Consider the following 27,647-nt stretch of genomic DNA (forward strand, 5'->3'; position numbering starts at 1 on the left):
GAGCTTACACGTGACGCGTCCTTTTCAGGATGTCTCGTCCGTGTACTTCTGGGTGTGGCCGGTCGTTATCTCCCTCTGATGGGCACAAACACTGCCTGGTATGTTTGGGCTTTCAACATGCCCAGGCAGCGTTTGTGGATGAGTCATGTTCCCACTGCGGGAACATGACCATCGCGGTGTTGCGGTCAAGACTCCATGACCTTCGTAATGAAGTGAGAGTCCCCTCTACCACACCCCGATCTACTGAGTCCCAGAGGCCCAGTACTTCGGCTGGTGGTCAGGGTGACCTGACGGTTACGGTGTGGAACAAAGCCCCGACGCTCATGCCTCGGGCCACACCCCCGTCTTGCACACTGCAGGCCGGCTCCTGCCCCCCCGCGCATCTCGTTTGGCGCTCCGGAGGAAGATGCGATGTCGATCACCGCATCACAAGGTGGGCTCGAGTCCTCTGAGGATGATGACTCGGCTGTGCTGCCGCCTTCGGGCGCGCCAGCATTGCCCGAGTCGGACCCAGAGCTGACAGCCATGTTGTCTCGGGCAGCCGCGAGCTTAGGGATAGAGTGGAACCCTCCGCCCTGTCCCGAACGCTCAAGGCTCGATGATTGGTTTTTGGGACCGCGCGCTGACAACCGTCAGTCCCCGCCCCCAATACCTTTCTTTCCCGAGCTTCATGAGGAACTCGCGCGGTCCTGGAAGTCCCCGTTGTCTTCCCGTGACCGTTCGGCGACTTCCTCCGCCTTCTCCGTCCTCGATGGGGCGGCAGCTAAAGGGTACACTGGGGTCCCTCCAGTTGAACGTTCTGTTGCGATGCAACTGTGTCCTCAGAGCGCTTCAACCTGGCGTGGTGATCCTAAGCACCCCTCCAAAGCCTGTCGATTCACATCAACCTTGGTGGCGAAATCGCACAGAGCCGCGGGGCAGGCTGCCGCTTCGTTGCATGCCATGGCGATCCTTCAGGTCTACCAGGCCAGGATCCTCAAGGACATGCACGAGGGCGGAGTTGATCCGGGGCTCTTAAATGAGCTGCGTGCCGCCACCGACCTCGCTCTCCGGGCGACGAAGGTGACCGCACGCTCCCTGGGTCAAGTGATGTCCACAAATGTGGTCCAGGAGCGTCACCTATGGCTGAACCTGGCCGATATGCGGGACACCGAGCGGACCCGGTTCCTCGATGCCCCCATATCCCAGGCCGGCCTCTTCGGCGGGGCGGTTGAGGACTTTGCCCAACAGTTCTCAATCGCCCAGAAGCAGACTGAGGCTATTAAACACGTACTGCCCCGGCGGCCAGCTGCTGCCTCCACCCAGCCGCCGGCACAGTCGCCTCAGTCTGCTCCACGCCGAGGACGCCCTCCTAAGGCTCCCGCCCCTCCCACCCGGTCCAAGCAGCAGCCTTCACCCGGGCCGGGTCGCGGAGGAAGCCGTAGGAAGGCGTCCAAGTCCCCTCAGGCCGCCCCGCGCCCCGCTAAACGCCAGGCCAAGCGGCGCTCCTGAGACGGATGGCTCAGGGATGGGAAATTCTTTCGAGGAGATGGTAGCAGGACCACTCCTTCCCCCGGTGGAGGGCCGGGGGAGAATCCTTTGTTCAGCTGCTGGCCCCCGGGTCAGCAGCACCCTATGTTGGTCAAAGAAAGAATTAACACTCCCATCCCTGAGCCCACAGAGTCCGGTGATGACGGTGCGCGCCACCCACGGGTCCCGCCACTCGCATCCCACTCTGTCGCCAGCCTCCTAGCAGAGCAGACCCCAGTGGAACGTGCGTCCTTCCCTGGTCTCCTCTGTCAGGACGCAGCAGTCAACCGTGCCCCCGCACCGGGACGCCCCTCAGCCTCCCATGTCCGGGCCGGTGACGCTGCATCGCTGCAAGCCCACACCGGGTACGTCTGTACTCCGTATGACCCCGCTGGTGCAGTTTCTGGATGTCTGGCTTCAGCTTCCAGGGCTGTCCCGCTGGGTCGCGCGGACCGTCAGGCGCGGCTACGCAATTCAGTTCGCGCAGGTTCCTCCCTGCTTCCGGGGAGTCCGTTCCACTATGATCGGGGCCAATGCCCCCCGTCATGCGAGCGGAGATTGCCACCCTACTGGCGAAGGGTGCGATCGAACCTGTCCCTCCAGCCGAGATGAATTCCGGGTTTTACAGCCCGTACTTCATTGTACCCAAAAAGACCGGTGGGCTACGACCGATCCTGGACCTGCGCGTCTTGAACCGTTACCTTCACCGGTTTCCGTTCAAGATGTTGACAGCGAAACGCCTTTTCGAATGCGTTCGTCCAGACGATTGGTTTGCAGCGATCGACCTGAAGGACGCCTACTTCCATGTCTCCATTCTACCTCGACACAGACCGTTCCTACGGTTTGCTTTCGAGGGGCGGGCATATCAGTACGCAGTTCTACCATTCGGGCTATCTCTGTCCCCTCGCGTCTTTACGAAGATTGCCGAGGCGGCCCTTGCGCCCCTTCGGCAGCACGGGGTTCGCATCCTGAACTACCTCGACGACTGGCTCATACTGGGTCACTCTCGAGAGCAGGTTTGCGGACACAGAGATTTGGTGCTCCATCACCTAGCCCGTCTGGGCCTTCGGGTCAACTGGGAGAAGAGCAAACTTTGCCCCGCGCAGAGGATCTCTTTTCTCGGTATGGATATCGACTCGGTCACCATGTGCGCGCAGCTTTCGAGCGAGCGCGCGCAGTCTCTGCTGACTTCCCTTCGTCAAATCGAGGGCAAGAGTGCGGTTCCACTGAAACTATTTCAGAGGCTCCTGGGGCATATGGCATCTGCAGCCGCGGTGACGCCGCTCGGATTGCTTCATATGAGACCGCTTCAGCACTGGCTACGTGATCGAGTCCCGAGATGGGCATGGCGGTCTGGCACGCTCCGGGTACAAGTGACTCGGGCCTGCTTACAGACACTCACCCCGTGGTCGAACCTCAGCTTTCTACGGACCGGAGTGTCCTTAGAACGAGTTTCCAGGCATGTTGTTGTATCAACAGACGCATCATCCACGGGCTGGGGTGCCATGTGCAATGGACAAGCAGCCGCGGGCTCCTGGATAGGACCCCAGCGCCTTCTGCATGTCAATTGCCTCGAGTTACTGGCAGTACGGTTCGCCCTGCACCGCTTCCGAGCGTTGCTGAGGGGTCAACATGTACTAGTCAGGACAGACAACACGGCCGTAGTAGCGTACATCAACCACCAGGGCGGTCTACGCTCCCGCCGTATGTCTCAACTCGCCCGCCATCTCGTTTTGTGGAGTCAGAAGCGCCTGAGGTCCCTTCGTGCTGTCCACATCCCGGGAGACCTGAACCGTGCAGCCGACGAGCTCTCACGGATTCAGCCTCTCCCCGGAGAGTGGAGACTCCACCCCCAGACGGTCCAGCTGATATGGGAACGGTTCGGCGACGCACAGGTAGATCTGTTTGCCTCCCAGGACTCTTCCCATTGCTCCCTGTATTATTCCCTGACCAAGGGCACCCTTGGCACGGATGCACTGGCGCACAGCTGGCCGTCAGGGCTACGCAAGTATGCGTTTCCCCCAGTGAGCCTCCTTGCACGGGTACTGTGCAAGATCAGGGAGGACAAGGAGCAGGTCATGTTGGTCGCCCCGTATTGGCACGGCCAGACCTGGTTCCCAGAACTTCTACTCCTTGCGACAGCCCCTCCCTGGCCTATTCCTCTGAGACCGGACCTCCTCACTCAGAGACGGGGCACCTTTTGGCACCCGCGTCCAGCGTTCTGGAAGCTCCACGTGTGGCTTCTGGACGGGACGCGGCAGGTTTTAGTAGTCTTCCACCTGCGGTGGTCACTACCATCACTTCCGCTAGAGCTGAGTCTACGCGACGTCTCTATGCGTTGAAGTGGAACCTCTTCGTCACATGGTGTTCTTCCCGCCAAGAAGACCCCTGGAAATGCCCGATCGGGTCCGTGCTATCGTTTCTCCAGGAGGGGGTGGAGCGAAGGCTGTCTCCTTCCACCCTTAAAGTGTATGTGGCCGCAATATCTGCCTACCACGATCTCCTGGGAGACAAAAAGGTAAGTCAGCACGACCTGATCATCAGGTTCCTGAGGGGGGCGAGGAGACTGAATCCTCCTCGCTCTCCTCTCGTTCCCTCTTGGGACCTCTCAGTAGTCTTAAGTGCTCTGCAGAGGCCTCCCTTTGAGCCTTTGCGGTCGGCTGAGATTAAGTTCTTGTCTATGAAGACGGCTCTGCTGACCGCATTGGCCTCGCTTAAGAGGGTCGGAGACCTGCAAGCATTTTCGGTTGACGAAGCGTGCCTTGAGTTCGGGCCGGCTAACTCTCACGTGATCCTGAGACCCCGGCCCGGATATGTGCCCAAGGTTCCTACCACTCCGTTCCGAGATCAGGTGGTGAACCTGCAAGCGCTGCCTTTGGAGGAGGCAGACCCAGCCTTGGCATTGCTCTGTCCAGTACGCGCTCTCCGCGCCTATGTAGACAGTACGCAATGTTTCAGGACCTCAGACCAGCTCTTTGTCTGTTATGGTGGAGAGCGGAAGGGAAGTGCTCTCTCAAAGCAGAGGTTGTCTCACTGGATAGTGGACACCATTGTTTTGGCTTACCAGCAGCAAGGTTGGCCATGTCCCCTTGGTGTGAGGGCACACTCCACCCGGAGTGTGGCCTCCTCTTGGGCTCTAGCGCATGGCGCCTCGCTAACAGACATCTGCAGAGCTGCAGGCTGGGCGACACCTAACACATTCGCCAGATTTTACAATCTCCGAGTGGAGCCAGTGTCCGACTATGTACTCGCCCCTACGGGTGGCCGGTAATGGGCCAGGCTCAGGTGTCTTCGCTTGCTCGCCATTCCACTCCAAGGACTGGATACGTGCGATATTTTCCCTCAGGTGAGCTCCCCGAGAGCCCTGAGCTCTTCCAGCACTGCTTACGCCGACATCAGTTCAGTCTGCCCTTTCGAGCCCAGACCCTCATGTCCGGCCAGGTGCTCCGTGTGCATGGTTCCCCTCCGGCGACACCCACACAAGTATTTCCACCGTAAGCCTCCTCAGCGAGCAGGTGTCTTTCCCTTGGCAAGTCCCTGCCGCCCCTAGGGTTAAAAATCCACCTTCGGCTGGTACCCTAGAGATCTTCCATATGCAGCCCTTAGCGGGTCATATGTGTATTCTCTAAGTCCTCCCCACGGGTAGGCATCTTGGCATTCCCTCTCTGGGATATGCTTCCCAGTGTACCTTGGTAATCCTGTGATAAGTGGGAGTCCTTCGTCCGTACTAGTCTTACGACAGGGTACTCACACTTACGCAGGGCACTGGATGACAGCTGAGTGGCGTTGTTGTATTGGAACCCCCATTCGTTAGTCACTAACGTACGTCGTAGTGACTGAACGAAAGGGAACGTCTTGGTTACGTATGTAACCCTCGTTCCCTGAGGAGGGAACGGAGACGTACGTTTCCTTTGCCACGTCAGCTGTGCTGCCTGGAACGCGGAGTTCAGTCTTGGCTCCTGCAGCAGTAACATAATGCGATGTTGCCAGCGTACTTCCTTATATACCCACGAGGTGGGGCGGAGTTACGCATGCAAATTCCGCATGCCCATGGCATTGGCACTGCCTTTGGGCGCTGTTGAATACTCGAAGATGATTGGCTTCTAAGCGAAACCCCCATTCGTTAGTCACTAGCGTACGTCTCCGTTCCCTCCTCAGGGAACGAGGGTTACATACGTAACCGAGACGTTTTTCATTACAATTCATAAATCTCCAAATGTCACATAAATCATATTTCTCAATAAGATGAATTAAGCATTTACGTGAAGCCATATGGGGTTCAACATGATTCCTGTCTATATCCAACTCAGTACAATTAAAATCACCACCCAAAAATACAAATTCTTCAGTACAACAATTTTTTAACATTGAACAAAGAGTATCTAAAAACAGTAACCTTTCTATAGGTGCAGTTGGAGTATACATTTTCATACACAGCTCTATAGGTGTAGTTGGAGTAAACATTTTCATACACAGCTCTGACTTTCAACATTCTACCTCTCACAATTTCCTCTACATCATACGAAATTGGTTTAAAATTCTTACTAAATAAAACGGCTACTCCACCACTCACATTTGAATAATGACTTAATACAGATACTCCACTAAATTCCTTCATCCAATCAACCACATTGTCTTCACTACTATGAGTTTCTTGTAGAAAAGCTATGTCTATTTTTTTCTGTTCAATTTCTTCAAAAATCGGTGCTCTTTTTTTAGAATTCTTTGCACCATTAACATTCATAGACGCAATATGCACCTCACTCATGGTGAAAAAAGACTCAAAACACTCAAATCAACAGTTGTAGGTGGAACATTAGAAACTGAATCCACTTGCTCAATCTGAGATACTGCTTCAGCCTCAAATTCTACTGAATGGTCCACAACATTCTGTACCAAAACCAAACCTGTTTCCTGAGCTTCCACCTCAGACTCCTTTCCATCTTTTTCTTCACTACCTTGTTCTACTGTTTCGTCTTCTTTTCCTTCCTCACCCTCATTATTTTGTTTGGACAATTCCGAATTAAATGCCCTGTATTACCACATCCAAAGCATTTGACTTTTCCAGTAGACATAAATAGCATAGCTAAAATCATCGATTCAAAAATTCAGTGCAACATCTAGATCAGCATCGTCCAGAATAATCATGTACACAAACCGCCTAAAAGAAACAATATGTTTCAATAAAGGTGACTCGCTACTGATTGGAATTTTTTTTTATTGGGGACACCAACTTTCCATAGCGTGTCAAAGCTTGCGTTAGGAAACCATCACTAACAAAAGGCGGCACATTAGATAGAATTACCTTTTTCTCTGGTAAGGAAAGTGGGAGAACCGGAATAAATTCCCCATCAATAACAATTCCCCGTTCTACCAACTCATTCGCCTTGTCTACACTATCCCAAAAAAACACTGTTGCATTATTCATTCTAGAAGCGGACAAAACACTAGCGTGTCCCACCACCTCCGCGATGGCCAAACAACATTGTTCAACAGTCACCGCGGACGCCACCTTAATCGCATGGCAGCGCTTGTTGGGCCGACATGGAAAACACACGGCCCTCAAACTAAACTAACAAATCAGACAAAAATAAATAAACAGAAAAGAAGAAGAAAAAACTTTGCTCGCTCCGCTCCGCGCACACTCACTCAACAAACACACCGGAAGTGAGAGAGAGAGAATTTAATATATACTTTTATTATAACAATTTACTCTTGATTTTCACAATTATTCAGACTTCAATTTTTTTTTTTTTTCATGTATATTCAAAAAGTTAAAATCAATTCATTGTTTTCCTATACAGTACACAATACTTCATTAACACCCCAGATTTCAACAAACTTTATTAAACAGTCCACCAACTTGTAATAAGCAAACTCTATTTTTAGTCTGGCAGCCACAAACCCCAAAAACATAGGAACCAAACTTATTACATCCTGCCCTAACATTTTGTTTTTACGTGTTTTCCAGATAGCTAGTTTCGCAGTGCCAGATAAAAAATTTATTAAAACCCTTTTCTTAATTAAAATTAATTAAAAGTCCTTTTCTTTCGAACAGAATACCTAGGACCATAAATAAACAATTCAAAGGAAAATGTCTCACCCAAAGATAGAAACCAATCACTTAAAAGGGAAAAAAGATCCCCTAAACGTGAACACTGCACAAATAAATGAAAACATGACTCTGCCTCTGAACAAAAAAGACAACCCACCCCAACGCTAGGATTAAGATGCACCACATATCTGTTCGTAGCTACTGCTCCGTGTACTATTCTCCACTGGAGGTCCCCTGTACGCTTATTGACTGGACATTTGTACAGGGATCGCCAGCAGCCTTTAGGGGAAGAGTCAAGTCCAAAAAAGTCTATCCATTTTGTTGAAATAACACCATTCAATAAACATGTCAAGTACAAGGCCTTCTTCCCCGTTGACTCGAAAAAAATCCAAAACTGGGGTTTTAAAACTCAGCAAACAGTGATCATTTTCTTCCCAACCCTCCACAGCAGCCTTGATGGTGAGTGAAGGAAAAACGTAATCATTCCCTTGTGTCCACTACTTCTGCAACAAACTGCTGTATCATTCTTGTAGATTTTACTCCAGTCCTTTGGCTTATGACATCCACACTGCTACTCAATACATGACCCAGCTTCGTGTATCCTGCAGTCAACAGCCGTGAACGTAAACAAGCAGATGATAAAAATCTTGAAGAAAAAAAAGGTTGAAAAACAGTGGTTCTTCCAGCAGCCAAGGCCCTACTGATATAAGGGGTGATCTTGACACTGTAAAGACTTTCCAAGCCTCCAACATAGATTTGTAATATGGTGTAATGTCCACTAACTCAGACTCTTGTAACTGCATAAGAAATAAATGACTATCAAGTTCCATTCTGCCTACCCTCCGCAAAAGGGCTATTGCAGTGTCCATCCAAGCAAGTTTGCTGCTGTATAAGAGTCTTCGAGCTGTTTGTAAACGAAAAGCCATTATTCTTGCCTTGTGTCTACCAGACCTTGTCCCCCTTCCTGTATAGGAAGATGCAGCACAGCTGATCGGACCCAATGGTATCCAGACCAGAAAAAAGTCACTAAGTGTCTTTGAATCATTTGGATTAGACCTGCCGGTGGTTGCAGCACATTCAATTTATGCCACAAGGTTGATGCCACCAAATTGTTAGCCACCAGAACTCTTCCCCTGTAGGACAACTGGGGTAGCAACCATTTCCACCTAGACAATCGGGTGCATACTTTCTCCTCTATGCCCTACCATTTTAATTTTTGAAAATCATTAGATCCAAAATAAATGCCTAATATCTTAAGCCCTTCTAATTTCCATTTGAGATTTCCAGGCAATTGTGGAAGGATCTCTGAGAAATCTTGACCTACCCAAAGGGCTTCGCTTTTGTCCCAATTCACCTTTGCTGTTGAAGCCTTCTCATAAACATAAAGAGCATCAGACAAAAACTTTCTTGTTCATTGTTAACAAATAAAGTAATATCATCTGCATAAGCACTTAAAACTATTCTTGAGCTCTTATAAATACCAGGTGAAATAAAACCAGACATTTTTTTCCCGTAATTTACAGAGTAAAGGTTCAATTGCGATGCTGTACAGTTGCCCTGATAATGGGCACCCTTGTCTTATGCCCCTTGTTACAAAAATGGGATGACTTAATCCACCTCCCACCTTGACAATACAAGAGGCACCAGCATACAAAAGTTTTACCCATTTTAAAAAACCTTCCCCAAAACCAAAAGCATCCAAAACGTTAAAAAGATAGTTATGATCAACTCGATCAAATGCTTTTTCTTGATCCAGGGAGATTAAACCAATCTTTGTTTTAAAAACTCTGCAAATATCCAAAACACCCCGGACCAAAAACCAAATTATCTGATATTGTCCTTTCTGGAACACAGTAGGTTTGATCCTTATGCACTATTAACTCGAGATACTTTTTAAGCCTATTTGCAAGGCATTTAGATAGTATTTTATATTCAGTAGTCAACAGTGCAACTGGTCTCCATATTTATTCATTGCGAAAATGTACCTCTGGCAACGTTTTTGCAAACCCCAAAATACGTACCAATATGTACATATCACTGCAGTTTCAAAGTGAAATGTCCACTGGGTGGCGCCAAAAGCTTCGTTTTTTTTCTCGGAACAGATGAGCGTCAATCTGACGTTTTGTGACATTGTTTTTTTAACATACACCTACACTAAACCCTAAACCTAACCGATAGTGTTAACAAAAGCAAATGTGACAAATACAATAGTAACCATGTCTTTTTAGCTTGTGTGAACTCATCTTTGAGCTCTTTTATCATGACTTGTCTTTCACGGGATTCATACCTGAGCTTTCATTATTACAAGTACAAATCTGTACCAGCTGAGCTACTGAGCAAGCTTGTTATATAAAAAAAGCCGAGCATATGGAGCAGATTAAGTGACGCAAACTCCAAAATGTATTCATTTACATGGTACAAAAAAAAAACGATAAAAAGTGCTTGCTGTTTTACTGCCTCTAGTGTTCATTTCACTTTGAAACTGCAGAGATATGTACTTATTGGTACGTATTTTGGCGGTTTGCAAAAACGTTGCCAGAGGTACATTTTCGCAATGAGACCAGGTTGATTAATTCTGCCTCTATAGATGAAATCTCATTTTCAACTGACTCAATTGTCTCTCTTAACACTTTAGTATAATTGGTATTGCAGACAAAAAGTTTTGGACCCACTTTATATTAGGTGGCCTTAAGTACTATGTACTAACATTTTAATTAATCATTTGATACAATACACTTATTGTGTACATACATGTTTTTACATTGTACTTACATTTTTAAAAAATACCTGCATGTAATTACATCTGTAATTAATTTCTGTAGTTACATTTGTAATTACACAGTTGACACTTCCCTTACACCTAACCCTACCCTTAAACTTACCCATACCACCGCACCTGTCCCTAACCCTACCCGTATCCCACCTCAATATCAGCAAAAGTGTTTTGCAATACAATTTGAACACAGTAAGTACATTGTATTTATTTTTGGATGTAAGTACATAGTACTTAAGGCCACCTAATATAAAGTGGGGCCAAAGTTTTTATATTGACTTTTCCTATGTCCCACCACTGCCTTATATTTTCAAAACTACTTTTTTAAATTTTCCACTGTTGCCAAAAAATCTCAAAATACCGACAACATTCTTTATCCTGGAGCAGTCTAGTATTAAAATGCCAAAAAGAAGATTTATTTGAACTCTGAGATTTACTTATTACAACCAGAACTAAACTGTGATCTGTAAAACCCATTGGGATGATAAAACTATCAATAATTTGACTGCTCAACTGCTTTGAGACATAAATTCTGTCCAAACGAACAGCCGTAACTCTATTGTTGTTCACCTTAACCCATGTATATTGTATTGTATAGTGTGATATGTATATATCTCACATCGGGGTATTTTACCCTCCAAATATCCAAAAGATCAGCTGCCCTTATTAACCATGATAAACAAGATGAAGACTGAATGTGTGGTTCTTCAGTATTCTGATCAACAGTAAAGTTCTCTGTACAATTCCAATCCCCTCCCACTATGACATTTCCATCATTAAAACATTTTTTAAACACAGTACGTAACACGTCAAAAAACATGAGTCTTTCAGACCCTACATTTGGTACATACACATTAATGAAATAGTAAATTTCCCCATCAATTTCAGCTTTAACTACAAGAAGACGACCATTTATAGGTTCTTCTGTTCTCAAAACAGTGACTTTTAAATCTGGTGAAAAGAAAATTGCCACTCCTGCTCTCAAATGTGTTTTATGGCTTAATTTATACTGCCCTTTCCACCACAATCCCCATTCAATTTCATTACCAACATCACTATGTGTCTCTTGCAAATAAGTAACATGCAATTTTTTTCTGCTCTATTATTTCAGATACTAATGCACGTTTGTGCATTTCCCTCCCTCCATTTATATTAAGAGAACCTACTCTTAGAGCTTCCATATGTAGGTTTAAAAGGAAAAAAATAAATAAAGATAGAAGCAGCTTTACAAAAGAAGACACCATGTGATACATGAAGTGGTCAACTAAACCAAAGCCTTTAACATTCTCTTTTTTCCACTTTTCTATACTTTCTAACTGCCGTTACGTGTTTTTTCAAATGAAACCTTTTCTTTTCACTTAAGATCTCAAAACCCACATTCCTCTGATGAACTGAAACAGACTTCTCAAATTTCTCAATATCTGGGAAAAAATCTATTACATTAACTTGTTTCCCAAAAGTATCATCCAGAAAAGCATTAATCTCTTCTAAAGGATACAAACATGAATCATCTTGTAAGAACTCCTGAGAGTCCACCTCACCACTACATATAGAATCTCCCTGTGAGTATAGATCAATGTCCTGTATAGATGCAGTCTCATCTGACAATGTTTCATCCATGCCACCCTTACATTTTTTGTTGCCGATCGGCTCCATCTGCTCGTTCTCCACTACACACTCAACACTACAAACACTAGACTGAATTCCACTCATGCTTGGTTCAGAGTGCATTCCATAGACATCAACATTTTCAACAATCAGTGGTTCAGCACTTTCTCCGTTCATATTAGAATCAGTCACTATTGTTTACACTTCACTGCCGTTAGTTTTAGTAACTTCAGGGTTAAAAACACTAACTTCTGAAACGCTTGCCTCCGGAGGACCTTCAAACTCATCCCGACCTCCTTGAGTAAGCACTGCTTCAGACGTAGCACCGATCTCTGATCCTGCTGCACGTTCTTTGTGCGGACAGGCATGCCGTTTATGCTCGAAATCGCCGCATTCAAAACACTTCATGCTCCTGGCTGTTTCATAAATCATATACGTTTTTCCTTCATGTTTTACACGAAAAGAAATATCAAGCGTTCGCTCCTGAGACTCTAAAATCATATTAACTTGTCTCCTAAAAGACATTACGTGTTTTAGAGCCGGGTGTTAACACCCTAAAGAAACCACTTTGAAAGGACTAGCCATTTTTCCGAAACGGATTAACTCACGCTCCAGTCCTTCATCAGTTATGAACGGCGGCACATTTGAAATTGTAATTTTAGACGAAGCTGCGTAGAGTGGAGTCACTAGTACTAAATCGTCATTTACAATCAGGCCATTTTCAATTATTTGATTCACCAGATGCTGCGTTTTCAAAAAGACCACAACAGCTTTATTCATTCGAAAGGCCGATGAGATATCATGACCAACCGCCTCCCCAGTCGCAACAAGCACATCTTCCACCATTACCCCATCGGCAGGTACACACCTGAAACCATTGCGTAAGGACAACGCCTCGGCCTGAGACGCCATCCCTCCGCTCTAAACTCACTTTAACAACAGCAATAAATAAACAAAAACAAATTACCAAACCATGCAGAAAAAAAGGATTAATTAGAGAGAGAGAGAGAGAGAGAGAGAGAGAGAGAGAGGTCACCTTTATTTACAACATATGTAAACCTATACTGTGTTACCCCTGAAAACATACATTATACAATCTGAATTATGAAATTAAAAAAATTAAATGCATAAAATAATAAACAACAAACGACAAACTCACTTAAAAAGTCAACAACAGATCATCATTTTCATTAACGGTACATAATACTCCATTTATGGCCCAAGTATTCACAAACATTGGCAAGCACACTACCAGCTTGTAATATGCATATTCTATATATCTATATTCTAGTCTTGATGCTACCAAACCCTTGAACATCAGCAAAGGATCTAATGTATCTTTTCCAAGAATCTTGTTTTTTCTCGTTTTCCAAATAGCGAGTTTGGCAGTTCCAAACACAAAATTCAGTAAAACCAAAACATTTTTATGACTAGCAGAATATTTTGGCCCAAAAATGAACAATTGGTGAGATTAAACTTTGCCTAAAGATGATACCCATGGAATTATAAAGGAAAACAAGTTACCTAAACATACACATTGCACAAAAAGATGAAAAATGGTTTCATTGTCAGAACAGAAAGGACAACCCTGTCTGTTCGTAGCTATAGCACCATGTACAATCCTCCACTGTAAATCACCGTTTATCAATGGGGCGTTTGTACAGTGACCGCCAGCTACCTTTAGGGGAGATGTCCCCTCCAAAAAATTCTGTCCATCTTGATGATTTTACTCCAGATAGAAAACATGCATTGGTCACTTTCACACAAGTCACATACAGAGCCTTTTTACCAGCAGACTCAAAGCTATCCAGTTGAGGGGTTTTAAAAGACAATATAAGTTTTTCCTCTTCAAGCCATCCCCTTGTGTCAGCAGTTATCATCAAGGACGGCAAATCATAGTCACTCATAGCCATCCATTCATTCATATGGTTAGAGTTATTGATAAAAAGTCGTTGGTCATAATTCAGCTCTCCAACCACCTTATCAGTAAGCTGTTTCAGAAAACGAATAGACTCTCGACTCTCTCTCACTCAAGGTCTCCAACCTGATGCTTAAAATGTGGCCAAGTTTCACGCATCCAGCAGCTATCAGCCGTGATGACAAACTGACAGAGCTTAAGAGTCTGGAGGGCAAAAAAGAGTTCTGAAACAATGGCTCTTCCATCAGCCAAAAACCTGCATGTATTCCAGCAGGTCTTGAGACAGAAAAAACTTTCCAGGCTTCCATCACAGATCTATAGAAGGAAGTAAAGTCTTTTAAAGTGGTTTCGTTCAAATCCATTAAAAAGTTATGTTTATCAAGTCCCATATCGCCTGCTTTCCTGAAGAGTGCAATAGCAGTATTAGACCATGCAATATCAGAGTTATACAGCAGTCTCTGATTAGCTTGCAGAAGGAAAGACCTTGCCCCCCTTCTTGCACTGGTAAAAAAAGGACAGCTGATCGGACCCAATGCTGCCCTGACCAAAAAAAATTGACCAGCATCCTTTGAATGTCCCGAACTAGTCCAGCAGGAGGTTGTAACACAATAAATTTGTACCACAGGGCAGAAGCGACCAAGTTGTTGGCAACAAGGACTCTCCCCCTATAGGATAGCTGGGGTAGCAACCAGTTCCACATTTACATTTACATTTACATTTATGCATTTAGCAGACGCTTTTATCCAAAGCGACTTACAACTTGGGGGTACAATAAGCGATTGGTTGTGAAGAGTCGAGTGAGCGCAACAAGTGCCTGAAATACTTAGTCCGTGTACATTTCTCACTGTAGCACAAGCTAGAGTAGCGAGGGAAAGAGGAGGAAAAAGAGGAAAGGAAAGTGTTTTTTTTTTTTTTTTTTAAGTGTTAAGTGTTAAGTGTTAAGTGCTCATGGAAGAGATGAGTTTTGAGTTGACTTTTGAATGTTGTCAACGAATCAGCATTTCGGATGGCGGTGGGCAGATCGTTCCACCAGCTGGGAACGTTGAATGAAAATGTTCTGGAAAGGGATTTTTTGCCTCTCTGTGATGGTACCACAAGCCTTCGCTCCTTAGCTGAACGAAGGCTTCTGGTGGGGGTGTGGATTTGTAGAATCGAGTCAAAGTATGCAGGAGCTGAGCGAGTGGTGGCTCTGTAGGCAAGCGGCAGCGCCTTAAACTTGATGCGAGCAGCGAGTGGTAGCCAGTGCAGAGAGATGAAGAGTGGTGTGACATGGGTCCTTTTGGGCTCGTTGAAGACCAGACGTGCCGCTGCATTCTGGATCATTCGAAGTGTTTGGATCGCACAAGAGGGGAGTCCAGCCAGAAGCGCATTGCAGTAGTCAAGTCTAGAAATAACCAGGGCCTGGACAAGAAGCTGTGTTGCGTGTTCTGTTAGGAACGATCTGATCTTCCTGTTGTTGTAGAGCGCAAACCTGCATGAGCGAGCTGTCTTAGCAATGTGTTCTCTGAAGGACAACTGGTCATCAAATGTAACTCCAAGATTTCTGACTGATTTTGAAGGGGAGATCAGGGATGTACCTAGCTGGATGGTGAAGTCATGTTGCATAGTGGGACTGGCAGGGAAGATGAGGAACTCAGTCTTTGCCAGGTTGAGCTGTAGGTGATTTTTACTCATCCATGCAGAGATGTCAGCCAGACAGCTGGAGATTCGTGCAGCTACTGTGGGGTCGTCTGGTTGGAATGAAAGGTAGAGCTGAGTGTCATCAGCATAGCAGTGATATGAGAAGCCATGTGCCTGTATGACAGTTCCATCTAGACAATCGGGTGCACACTCTCTCCAAAACTCCCTCCCAATTTTTCTTTTGAAAGTCTGCAGATCCCAAAAACACACCAAGTATTTTTAACCCTTCACTATTCCAGTTCAAGTTACCTGGTAGTTGCGGAAGATTTTGCAAATTTCTTTGACCTGACCAGAAAGCCTCAGTCTTATCCCAGCTTACTTTTGCTGATGATGCACCCTCATACATATCATACAGTACTTTAGACAGAGCTTCTATATAATTATTGTCATTGACAAAGACTGTAACATCATCAGCGTAAGCAGTAATTGTAGTTTTTAAATGAGGCATTGTGGGTGTTGCTAAACCAATTAAAGTTTTCCTTATATTAAAAAGTAATGGTTCAATAGCAATACTGTACAATTGTCCTGATAAAGGGCATCCTTGTCTAATGCCCCTTGAAACCAAAATAGGCCGACTTAGACCACCTCCCACTTTAACCATACAAGAAGCTCCAGTATATAACAACCGTATCCATTTGATAAAACCCTTACCAAACCCAAATGCAGCAAGTAGATTAAAAAGATAGTTATGATCAACACGATCAAACGCCTTTTCTTGGTCTAAAGCAATCAATCCAATCTCTGCATCAAACATTTTGCAGATATCCAATGTATCTCTCACCAAAAAAAGGTTATCCATTATGGATCTCTTTGGAATGCAATAGGTTTGGTCTTGATGAATTATCAAATGTAAAAACTCCTTAAGTCTATTAGCAAGACATTTAGATAGGATTCTATATTCTGTTGTTAATAAAGCAACAGGTCTCCAGTTCTTTAACAAAGTCAAGTCTCCCTTTTTAGGTAGTAGGGACAATACAGCACGTTGACATGTAACAGGTAAAATACCATCTTTATAACTTTCACAAAAAACTTCAAAAAGGTCCATTCCAATATATTTCCAAAAATGTTTATAAAATTCAGAAGTCAACCCGTCAATGCCAGGAGAGCGACCGGGTTTTAACTGTCCAACAGCAATAGTGAGTTCTTGAAAGGTAATTTGCGTATCCAAAGCAGTCTTAGAAGCAGAGTTTATTTGAGGAAGTTCATGTAAAAGTTCTGCTGTACAATTAGAATTGCAGTAATCAGCTTTGTAGAGAGAAGAATAAAAGTCAACAGCATAACGGCGCATTTCTATAACGTCATTTGTAATCTTTCCATCTGGAAGACGTAAACATGTCATCTGCTTATTTTGTGCCACAGAACTTTCTAAATTAAAAAAATAGGCACTTGGGGCATCCATATCAGTGACTGATGTAAATCGTGACCTCACCAAAGCTGCCTTCACCCTCTCATTCAAATGAAAATGTTACTGTTTCTTTTTCTGTTGTAAGTTATAAATAAAGGCTGGGTCATGTCTTCTTAGCATTTCTGTCTCTATAGTCTCTATATCTCTTTCCAGGGCTTGAATAGTTTCTCTTTGAGTGGTAGTACAATATGTCGTATACTGTTGGCAGCATAGTTTTATTTGAGTTTTACCAACCTCCCACCATTGTTTTAAATTTTCAAATTCAGTCTTTTTTTCCTTCCAATACTTCCAGAATATGTGCGTGCGTGCGTGCGTCCGTCCGTCCGTCCGAGCGAGTGTGAGAGTGTCCGTCCGCCCGCCCGCCCGCCCGAGTGAGTGAGTGAGTTTTGTTTCACAATCCTGTTCAGGGTGTGGTTATCCCTATTGCTTGTACACTTTTTTTCTTCCACATCTTTTCCTTCCCTTCGCCTCTCTATTAATGTGCTTGGACACAGAGCTCTGTGAACAGCCAGCCTCTTTTGCAATGACCTTTTGTGTCTTGCCCTCCTTGTGCAAGGTGTCAATTGTCGTCTTTTGGACAACTGTCAAGTCAGCAGTCTTCACCATGATTGTGTAGCCTACAGAACTAGACTGAGAGACCATTTAAAGGCCTTTGCAGGTGTTTTGAGTTAATTAGCTGATTAGAGTGTGGCACCAGGTGTCTTCAATATTGAACCTTTTCACAATATTCTAATTTTCTGAGATACTGAATTTGGGATTTTCCTTAGTTGTCAGTTATAATCATCAAAATTAAAAGAAATAAACATTTGAAATATATCAGTTTGTGTGTAATGAATGAATATAATATACAAGTTTCACTTTTTGAATGGAATTAGTGAAATAAATCAACTTTTTGATGATATTCTAATTATATGACCAGCGTGTGTGTGTGTGTGTGTGTGTGTGTGTGTGTGTGTGTACACACACTATATGTATGTATATGTATATGTATATGTGTAATATATGTCTGTATTGGGGCGGGAATCTTTAAGCACCTCACGATCTGATTCCAAACCGATTCTTAATTTTATTTTTTTTATTTTTTTTCTTATTAGTTCACGACTCGAAAATTGTAATCTTTTTTAATTTAATTACATATGTAATTATACGCACTTTTTTAAATAAAGATTTAATTAAAACAATTGTTAAGAATTTTAAATATATAAACTAATATAGCTTCAAAACATAAAAGCAAGTAGTAAATAATAGAGAAACAAACATATTACAAGCAGTAAACAAAGAGTGATTTCAGTATTTAAGAGTATCTGAACATTGATTATTAATGACACCATATAGGCAGCTGGAGATCTTATAAGTTGCATTCAAATTAATGCACAGATTTCTTTTAAAATAGAAGATGTGGTCTGTCCTGTATGTTTTATCCCTTAAGACGTAACTGACTGAGTTTACAATTTACATTTTGCATCTTAAAAGCATTTTGAGATGCAAGTACATTTAACCACTTAAGCCCCCGTTCACACCGTCAGCGACACGCAGCGACAAAGCGACATGATCCCATTCATTTCAATGGACCTCTGGCGACATCCGGCGACAGTGCCTTTTGTGAGAAGGGATTTTGGCAACCGACAACCAATATGAGTAGACTGTCTGTGGAGCTCACGTCACCGTCTGGAGTGCAGGCAAGACAGACAGGACAGAGTTCCGGAGCGATTTCACTCTTTTATATTATTTGACCATAACCACATACATGATACAATAAAATGATGCCTGGATAAGAAACTTTGGCAGTCTGTGAGTAGTTTGATTCATACATTGATAGTTTGTGGTGTTAATTATATGACGCATCTGAAAATAGAACATGAAGGAAATTTTACTGCTCATTCAGTCAAACTGATGGATAAGGATTATTTGTAGCGCACATTTTTATTGGGTCAAATTCCTGAATTGTGGAATTGTAGATAAGGTAGACCATTTCAGTGGGGCTAGCAATTAGTCCATGGGCCCAGGCCACAATTTTCACTAATTGGTACCACCCTGTAACGTACTGCTCCGAGACAGAGGTTGAGAATCCAAATGCAGCTTTATTTGTAAGGGGTAATCCACAATCGTAGTCAAAACCAGGCAACAGGTCATACACAGGCAAGCAGTCCAAACAGGCAAACAAGGCAGGAGAGACAGGCAAACGGGTAATCCACGGAACAGGCAAGAAATCCAAAACCAGAGACATGAAACCAGGGAAACGCTCAGAAATGCAGTTTACAACAAAACAAGACTTTGCAGTTGATGAAAGGGTGAACATGGTTTATATAGGCTGGGGTAATGGGGTAATGAGGTAATGTGACACAGGTGCAAACAATGAGTGATGATGAGTCCGGGCAAAGGATTATGGGTAATGTAGTTTATGATGAAGTGACAAGTCCGGGGTGGAGTGCCCTCAGGTGGTAATCAGGGGCACTCTCACTGGTGATTGTGACACACCCAAGGTGGCAAATTCTAGTTTGATTATTTGTTTTAATCCATATCTCTAGATGATATTACAACATGATAGCCTTTTGTTAGTGGTAGCTTTGTCACAGAAATCAGCCTTCAATGACACTAACCGTTGAGCCAAAAGATGAAAAAATCTTGTAACTTTATTTGAACAGAACATGTCCTGCAAAGAAAAACTAAAATAATTCTACCTTGTTCATGAACTTATTTGGTCATTGCAAACGGTTTCTGTTTATTTATCATCATCATCTTCATCATATTCATCATATTCAACCAGTTTCATGACATCAGTGTCCTCCTCCTCCCTCTGATTGCTGCAGTTTTTTTTTTTGTAGCTTGCACATTTTTGTGCACTTCAATTTGTTGGCAAGACCGGAACAGTCGGGAAGCTTGCAGATCCGTGAACACTTGCAGGTCATAAGCTCCAGAACAGCCATTGGTGCTGGGGGTCCCCGCATCCAGTCTAAAATCAGCATACCTGTACAAATAAATGGATGATATTTCTCATCCATTTCAGTGAGATGTCCAAATGTCTAGAAATTACCTATGCATATTTATTCTATTTTATTTTATTATTAGTTATTAGTTATTGTATTTATTAGAAGTTTGGGAAGGCTTTACACAGCAGACCTGTCTGACAAGAACATGGCCGCCTCCATCACCCTACAGCTCTCTGAGGGCCTTGAAAAGATTGCCCAAAGCTTGCTACCTGGCAAAATGAAGGTCTGGTGTTACCATTATACCTTGTACCATCGCTTGATGTTGTGCCTCAAACTGTGTGACATCTGCATATCAGCAGTCCAGAAGAAGGACTCAAAGGCTAACAACTATATCCGGAAGTGGCTGGGCCTTCCCAGAATGTAGCCCTGTTTGGAAGAAACACCTTGAGGCTCCCAATGAAATCCATCAGCTTGGGCTACAAGCTGAAGATGGTGTGGCTGGTATTCAAGCTGAACGACTCACCGGATCCGGCAGTGCAAAACAACAATGCAAAAGTGCAGACTGGAAGGAAATGGAAAGCATCACAGTCAGTACACCAGGCCATTACCCAACTAAACACCAGGAGCTTGTCGGATTGGTGAAATATGGCAGGGCAGGCTTTGGTCGGGAAACACCACATAAGATGTGGTCCAAAGCCTCAAAGGTAGAGAGAAAAAACCTGGAGATCTCTGAAGTTGTGAGGGAGAAAGAGGAGGGCTACAAAATAAAAGCCGTGAGCCAATCCCAACAAGGCAGATCCCAGATAGACAACCTGGGTGGCTGTCATCGACAGGGCTGTGATGTGGGCTGATTAGTGGAGGATGCCTCAGGCAAGGCTGAGCTTCCTAATCAGTGCCACGTACGATACCCTACCAAGCCCCCAGAATCTGCACCTTTGGTATGGCTCAGAGAAGATCTGCCAGCTTTGTGGCAATCAGAACCCCAACTTACAGCACATCCTATCCAGCTGCTAGACGGCACTGACCCAAGGACTTTATGGTTGGCGTCATGACCAGGTCCTGCGAAAAGTAGCTGGAGTCATCGAGGCACGCAGATTAGAAGCCAAAAGGGCCAGCCCAGCAGCAACTTACGGGCTGATCCAGTTTGTGAGGCAAGGGGGTGAGGCATTAAGCAACACCTCAAAGGAGTGGTCCTTGCTGTCACCCGGCGGCAACTGGGAACTGAGAGCTGATCTTGATCACCAACTGAAGTTCCCACAGCAGGTCACCGTAACCTCCCTCCGGCCAGACATTAAGCTCTGGTCTACCATCACAAGAACAGTTATTATGGTTGAACCGACTGTGCCATGGGAAGATGACCTATAGTGTGCTTTTGAGAGGAAAAAGGAGAAGTACGCAGACCTATCAGCTGCATGCACAGAGGCACGTTGGCACGCTGTCATGTGCCCAGCAGAAGTCTGCTGTCGAGGCTTCACTGGAACTTCCATGCAACGGCTCCTGAAGTCCCTAGGTGTCAGAGGTGCCAGGTTGTCAAAGACACTAAAAGAGCTAGCAGAGACAGCAGAGCAAGGGAGCTTCTGGCTCTGGCTCCTGAGAAAGGACAAGGTGTGGGGGAGAGAAGGATCCTAAGGCTGGTTGCAGGGGGCAGTAGGGAGAAGTCCCGGCGATGTTCCGGGATTAAAGGAGCGAAACGTCAACGAAAGCTCTGACGACTCTGCAGCCAGCTCAAATGGTACCGTCGAAAGTGCGTCAGACAGAAATGCCTTGCAGGTATTCCTACCTGTGCTTGCAACTAACTAAGCATACCTTTGTCATCAGTTGTCCATCCATGTCCATTCTGTTGTCACCTTTCCTGACAGCTGCTCTCCTGATCGTAACATCAGCTCTCTACTCTGTGCATTTTGTCAGGCTCTCTTTTGTCCTTTGACCTTTCAAATACTTGCTACATTTGTTGCAAAATATACATTTGGCCTCATACACACTTGATGCCGATGGACTTAGTCTAGTGGATTTTCTTAAGTCTTCTGTGAGAGATCTTTCTAAAGAACTTAATTTTGAACTCAGAGTAGTGTGTTCCATGAATCTATATTCGTAGGTGCCACAAGGTTAGAGTCATCATCCGAACAGTGTATTAAACACACTGGCTGTGTACCACTTGCACTTTGTTCTGCCATATTTCTCTAGTCTGTGATGTACATTACTCTGAAAATAACAGAAATACCGGTATATCAAGAACAAGGAACATTTAAATATGTGGTGCTATATAGCATCAGGACTAGCCGTTTCCAATTATGCTATGTGCTAGTCTGTGCAACAAAGTATTGTGAAGTAATCTGGTTTTAAAATTTCAGCCGTCTTAAAATACTTTCATCTCTGCATCTCTACACACTCAATCTTTTTTTAATTACTCATGAAGTTATTGTATAAAACAGGCATCAAATGCAAGAGTGGACCTTCTGCTTCACAGTGACGCTAGTACTGTGAAGCAGAAGATTACGCCAATCATCTTTGTTCTACAAGCAAGGTAGCCTACTAGACCTTGCTTGTAAAACAATGATGATCGGAGTAATCTTGATTTGAAAATGCATCAAATTAAACAAAGTTGCAATCATCTGTCATTTCTTCACTCATTTTCACACAGCTGAGTCACAGCTGAATAAGTCGCAAAGTGCTGGTTGCCTCCTAGGTTAACACATATCAAAATAACCAGCAGTATTCACCTTTTCTGATGATGCTAGTGGCTTATCTGTACAACAAAGTATGGTGGTGTAATCTGGTTTTGAAACTAGCACCAGTCGTTGTTCTTGCATAATATACTATTTCATATACAGTACATGCATTTTTTTTTTCAAATTACTATGTCATGGATTGTGACATAGATTGTGACCAGATTACAGACAGTCTTCTCTATCCATATGTGAAACAATTTCCTCCCTAACATCAATACATTTTGAGATAGATATACAAATATAATTTAATAGATGCAAAAACATGTTTTCTTTAATATGAAGGCTAATATAAAACATATACAACAAAAATAACGTAAAATTATGGCAGATCTGGATAGCCCTGACTGTCCTGAAAAAAAATCAACATAGCATGTATGGCTACCTCTTACAATAGACTTCATACAAACCTGCTGTGCAGAAACTGTAGGACGATAATGGCAAAAATAATGATCGTCCCAAAAAATTAGTAAAGCTACTCATTTGAAATGGTTATCATGTTTCAAAGTACTTGTATGGACTCTACAAATAAACTGGTACCAAAGAGATTTTGCCACCTTAGGTGGTACCAAATTCTGGCTTGGCCCATGGACTAAATAGTGAACTAACTTTAAAAGCCTCCTTCAAACACATGAACACACAGCAGAATCTGCAAAGCATCACCAGACAATAGGCATTAAATTGCCTCATGGCTCAAATAACATTACAGTAATAATGAACGTAAACACCTTACAGAGCTCTAGTTGTACTACCTGACTGCTGCAGATTCCTTTCACCGTTTATAATGTTGACATTGAAACGCATAAATCCGAGTCGTGAACCGAGTCGAGGGTAGAACGTCACAGGTTGCCATCTTGTAATTACGGTTGCGACATGGCATGAACGTAGCATAAGCTCATTGTTTTGGTTCAGGAGGAACTGTAAAAGGTGACTGCTGTTTGTTTGTGGTGCTCAGTGACTGTCTACAACTCTGCATAGCCTTACAGAATGCACTGATGACCACATAGCAGGCAGACTTGGCCCGAATGGGGCCTTAAGCTGGCACTGCTGGGCTTCTGTCTGCAGCGGCATGTGTCCTGTCAGCCAAAGCTGGGCCATGTGTTGCAATGATGGCACAGCATGGATGACGGCTAAGAACAAAAGGGCCGATTGTTGGTAGGAGGCATGTGGCCTAAATGTACACCCTGGAGTAAAGGACAATAATAGACGGCAATGAATTGTCAGTCATTACCACTTACGGTGTATTATAAAGAAAGTTAAGAATGCAGTGTATTAGTCATGATGGAACTTGCAGATGTTATAGTTTCTTGATTCCCCAATGATGCTGAATCGTGTTTAAGGCGTAACTAAAGTCAGTGAAAAGAAGTCTGGTATAGCTTTATAGTTGCTGTCCAATTTGCATATAAGCAAATAAGAGGTACTTCCTAAAAAGGTAAAACGTACACAAGAATTTCCAGATTTCAAATTGTGTACCCATAGAGAGTTAATGTGCATACACATTCCTACCACCACACACTTTTCCCTGTTTCTGTCTGCCTGTATGAATCGAAAGATGTATTCATAAGATCTTTTATTACTAGCAAGTCCAGTTTATTTTTTAATGAACGAGCCTTTGAAAAGGCTCTTTTTTTCAGCCTTTTCAGCTAATGTATGCACCAAGACACCAACTGCTTGATCAAGCGATGCATTTAAGTCAAGTGTGTACTGGGAGGTTGAATAATGTTTGTTTGTTTTTTTGGCTGTTTGTTTGTTTGTCTGTCTTTTATAGTACATGCATCTTTAAAGTCCATCCATGAATCCCTGGCTTTGGAGCGTGAGCGTGTCAGACAGGCTTGGGCTGGACCAGACCTTCGGCAGTCAACCTCAGATCAGTTAGCCACATTGTGCACGACCCTCTCAGAGGTAAATTGTTGCTCACTCTTGCTTTTTTTAATCAAGCCACCTTTATTTATATAGCTGTTTATACAATACATATTGTTTCAAAGCAGCTTTACAGTGATAACAGGACAATTATGCACTTTGGCTGTTGTTCTGCTAAAGTCAGTTCAGTGTTGATTCAGTTCCATTTGTAAATATCATGAATCATTTAATTAATTTAATCTATAAAGCCATTTTGCAAAAAATGATGGCATCGTCCAGCTCAGTTCAGTTCTCATATAACAGTGTCAGTACAATCAGATCAATAATATTGTTGAATATAAAGTGTCCCCAACTAAGCAAGCCAGAGGTGACAATTTATTTTCCCTAAATTGTGTCGTTTTTAACTTTTATATATATATCTTTTTTAGCTTGAGCTGCAGTCACGTTTAACCAGAGTTCACTCTGTGTCACTGTCATCCGATTCCTCAGATGAGTCCTACTGTACGGTGCGTCAGGATCAGGTGTGTGCTTCCCCATGCCCCATGTATTTTAAAGTAAATATTTTTATTTATTTCAAATAAATGTTTTTGTCATTAAGCAGCCCACCCCCTCTCAGGATCGTAAGGTGTATCGTACACCCTCAGGGACAGGCTCTACAGCAGAATATTTTGATGCTAGTGAGGTGGTTTGTGAGAATTTGTCTGAAAATGAAATGTCTGACGAATCTGGTTTGAGTGATGTCACCACAAGCAACTCGGAACCAGAGGAAGGCCACAGTACGTCTACAATTACTGAAATCTTAAGCTGCTTTACAGGTTGATGGTTAAGTAATCATTAATCTTCAGCAAATGTGTAACCTAAAGTGTTTTTTGTGGGTGTTTTCAGTTTTATTGTGTTTTAAAGTTTTATTATTTATATGTTACTTTTTTTTCAGCAGCTGCAAATAAGAAGTACAGAGCCAGTGTTTCCAGCACACAACATTTGCCTTCTAATGCTCTGAAGGTTGCTGGACGGCGCATAGTGCTTCCTGCACACAGTACAGATAACAGCCATATTGGTATCCTTACCTTCCTATACAACAATATTGGGAAGGATTTGTCACGGGTTTCCATGCCAGTGGCTCTCAATGAACCACTTAGTTTATTACAGCGTGTCAGTGAAGAGCTGGAATATTCTGAACTCCTGGATATTGCCAACCACATAGATGACCCTTACAAAAGAATGGTAAGGGCCTGGTGCATCATAGATTTTATCCTAACAGTGTGTGTGTACCATAGAATATATACATAGCTGCCTTATTAGTAGCTGTTACTATGCGCCACTATACGCAAGCATCCTCAATATTGGAACTATCAAAGTAGTGTGTGAGCACTCGAGAGCAAGTTGACTGCTGAGTTGAGTCTGTAACCGTAGTCATATACATGTATTGTTGTTTTGACCCAAACATTATAATTGCTAAACTAACATAATTCAAGACGAAGCTACAAAACAACATATTCTCACCTGTAAAATATTATCCCATTTCCTCTGGGATTTAAATCTTGGTGGTTTTTCCAACCAGAGGCTGTGCAATGTTGTGGCATCTTGGAGAACTCATTGATTTTTACTGTGAGATCACCTTTATTTATATAGCGCTTTTTACAATACCAATTGTTTCAAAGCAGCTTTACAGTATTGACAGTAAAATAATGCAACAGAATTTGATTCGGCTGTACAGGCGCTCTGGAGAAAACAGTGATGTAATCCAGCTCAGTTCAATTATCATATAGTGTCAATATGGGCAGATCAGTAATATAGTTGAATATTTAGTGTCCTCAACTGAGCAAGCTAAAAGCCAAAGGCGACAGAGGCGACGGTGGCAAGGAACCAAAACTCCTTCAGGTGACAGCCTGGTTTCTCCCAAGGTTTTTTCTCCATTCTCAGTCGGGGTGCCAGTTCTCCTCTGGCCAATGAACAAACAGTGTATGATTACGATTCAGGCAACATTACAGGTCAGAAGTCATATTAGATCGGAATATTCCGAATATTTGTCCAGTTCCATCTGATTGAAGATCGGAGTCATCACGCCGGAGACGGGTTTGTTAAGGATGTCGTGCCGATGAGGCCTTTACAGGGGAGAATCTAGTTGACAGCAGTGGTGTAAAGTATTATGAGCAAATGTAATTAGTTACTGTACTTAATAGGGTTGTGACGAGACTAAACTGTGACTAGATTTCTCGTCGAGGTGAAAAGCTGTCTCGTGTCATAATATTTTTTTTTTTACAGTCTATGGTCATAATGTCATGACGGAGTGTGAGGGTGAAGTTAGGATTAGAATAGGCCAACACTACGTTTACATTACGCATCCACCCTAGTTTTGCTTTTTATATAAATAAAAGCTATTTAATTCAGGCGGATAACAGTCGCTTCAACTCCATCAGCTCACCCAACTCAAGCTGTTTTGAGTTGTGCGCACAGCACTGATCACGTGACGAGAAGACATTGAGCGTGTTATGATTGTGCGTTATGTGTGCTAGTGAAGCGCTCTCATTGTACGAGTGTGTGTTGCATGTCAGTGGACTCGACCGTGGCGAGGTTATATTTTAAAATGCGCGTTCAGCACCACCGCTCCCTATTCCCAGAGTACACAATCGCGAAATTCAAAGTGAAAGTAAACGCGAGCGCGCATTCAAACGCGATTTCAATATGTTACCGCTGTTTGAAAGCGGCTCCTTGAGGCACGCGAATATCTCCCAATATATAAGCCAGTGGTGGCTGGTCAATAGTGGCTGGGGCGCAATAGTGGTCAATAGTGGCTGGGGCGCCGCCCCCATCAAAATTCCAGATATATACATGTATACAAAAATGATATAAAAGTTAAATAAAAATAAAATAGTTTACTCATACGATGTGCTGGCTGTTAGTAAGTGCCTCAGCATTGAATAAAAACTGGCTTTGATCGGTTAACTATTTTATATGTCCTCAATATGTTTCATGCGGTTTCATGCGTGAGGGACGCCGGACAAATGGATCTCTGAGTCTAAAAATATACGGCAGCATGTGACCTGAAGCTGGTCTCTAATTGGTTCTTAAAGATCCTCCTCCGGACGAAGGTCGATGCGTCCCTGGCGAATCAGAATTGGATGCGTGTAATTTTATCCAATCTGATTGGTTCTCGTCACCTGTCATTCAACTTTCCGTTCT

At 43.7% G+C, this 27,647-nt stretch overlaps 1 protein-coding gene across 1 annotated transcript in view; it reads left to right on the top strand.

Moving 5' to 3' along the window:
• Positions 1-27,647, top strand: part of LOC307134372 (oxysterol-binding protein-related protein 7-like) — a gene marked incomplete at its 3' end in the record, with an annotated part of 238,478 nt that overhangs the window by 115,830 nt on the left and 95,001 nt on the right. The window contains exons 11-14 of the mRNA XM_079830070.1: positions 24,373-24,506; positions 24,893-24,985; positions 25,066-25,240; positions 25,399-25,688. Coding sequence (XP_079686196.1) covers positions 24,373-24,506; positions 24,893-24,985; positions 25,066-25,240; positions 25,399-25,688 — 692 coding nt within the window. The remainder of the gene's footprint in view (positions 1-24,372; positions 24,507-24,892; positions 24,986-25,065; positions 25,241-25,398; positions 25,689-27,647) is intronic.

The sequence above is a fragment of the Gobio gobio genome (assembly GCF_949357685.1).
Source record: "Gobio gobio genome assembly, chromosome: 11".
NCBI classification, from domain to species: Eukaryota; Metazoa; Chordata; class Actinopteri; order Cypriniformes; family Gobionidae; genus Gobio; species Gobio gobio.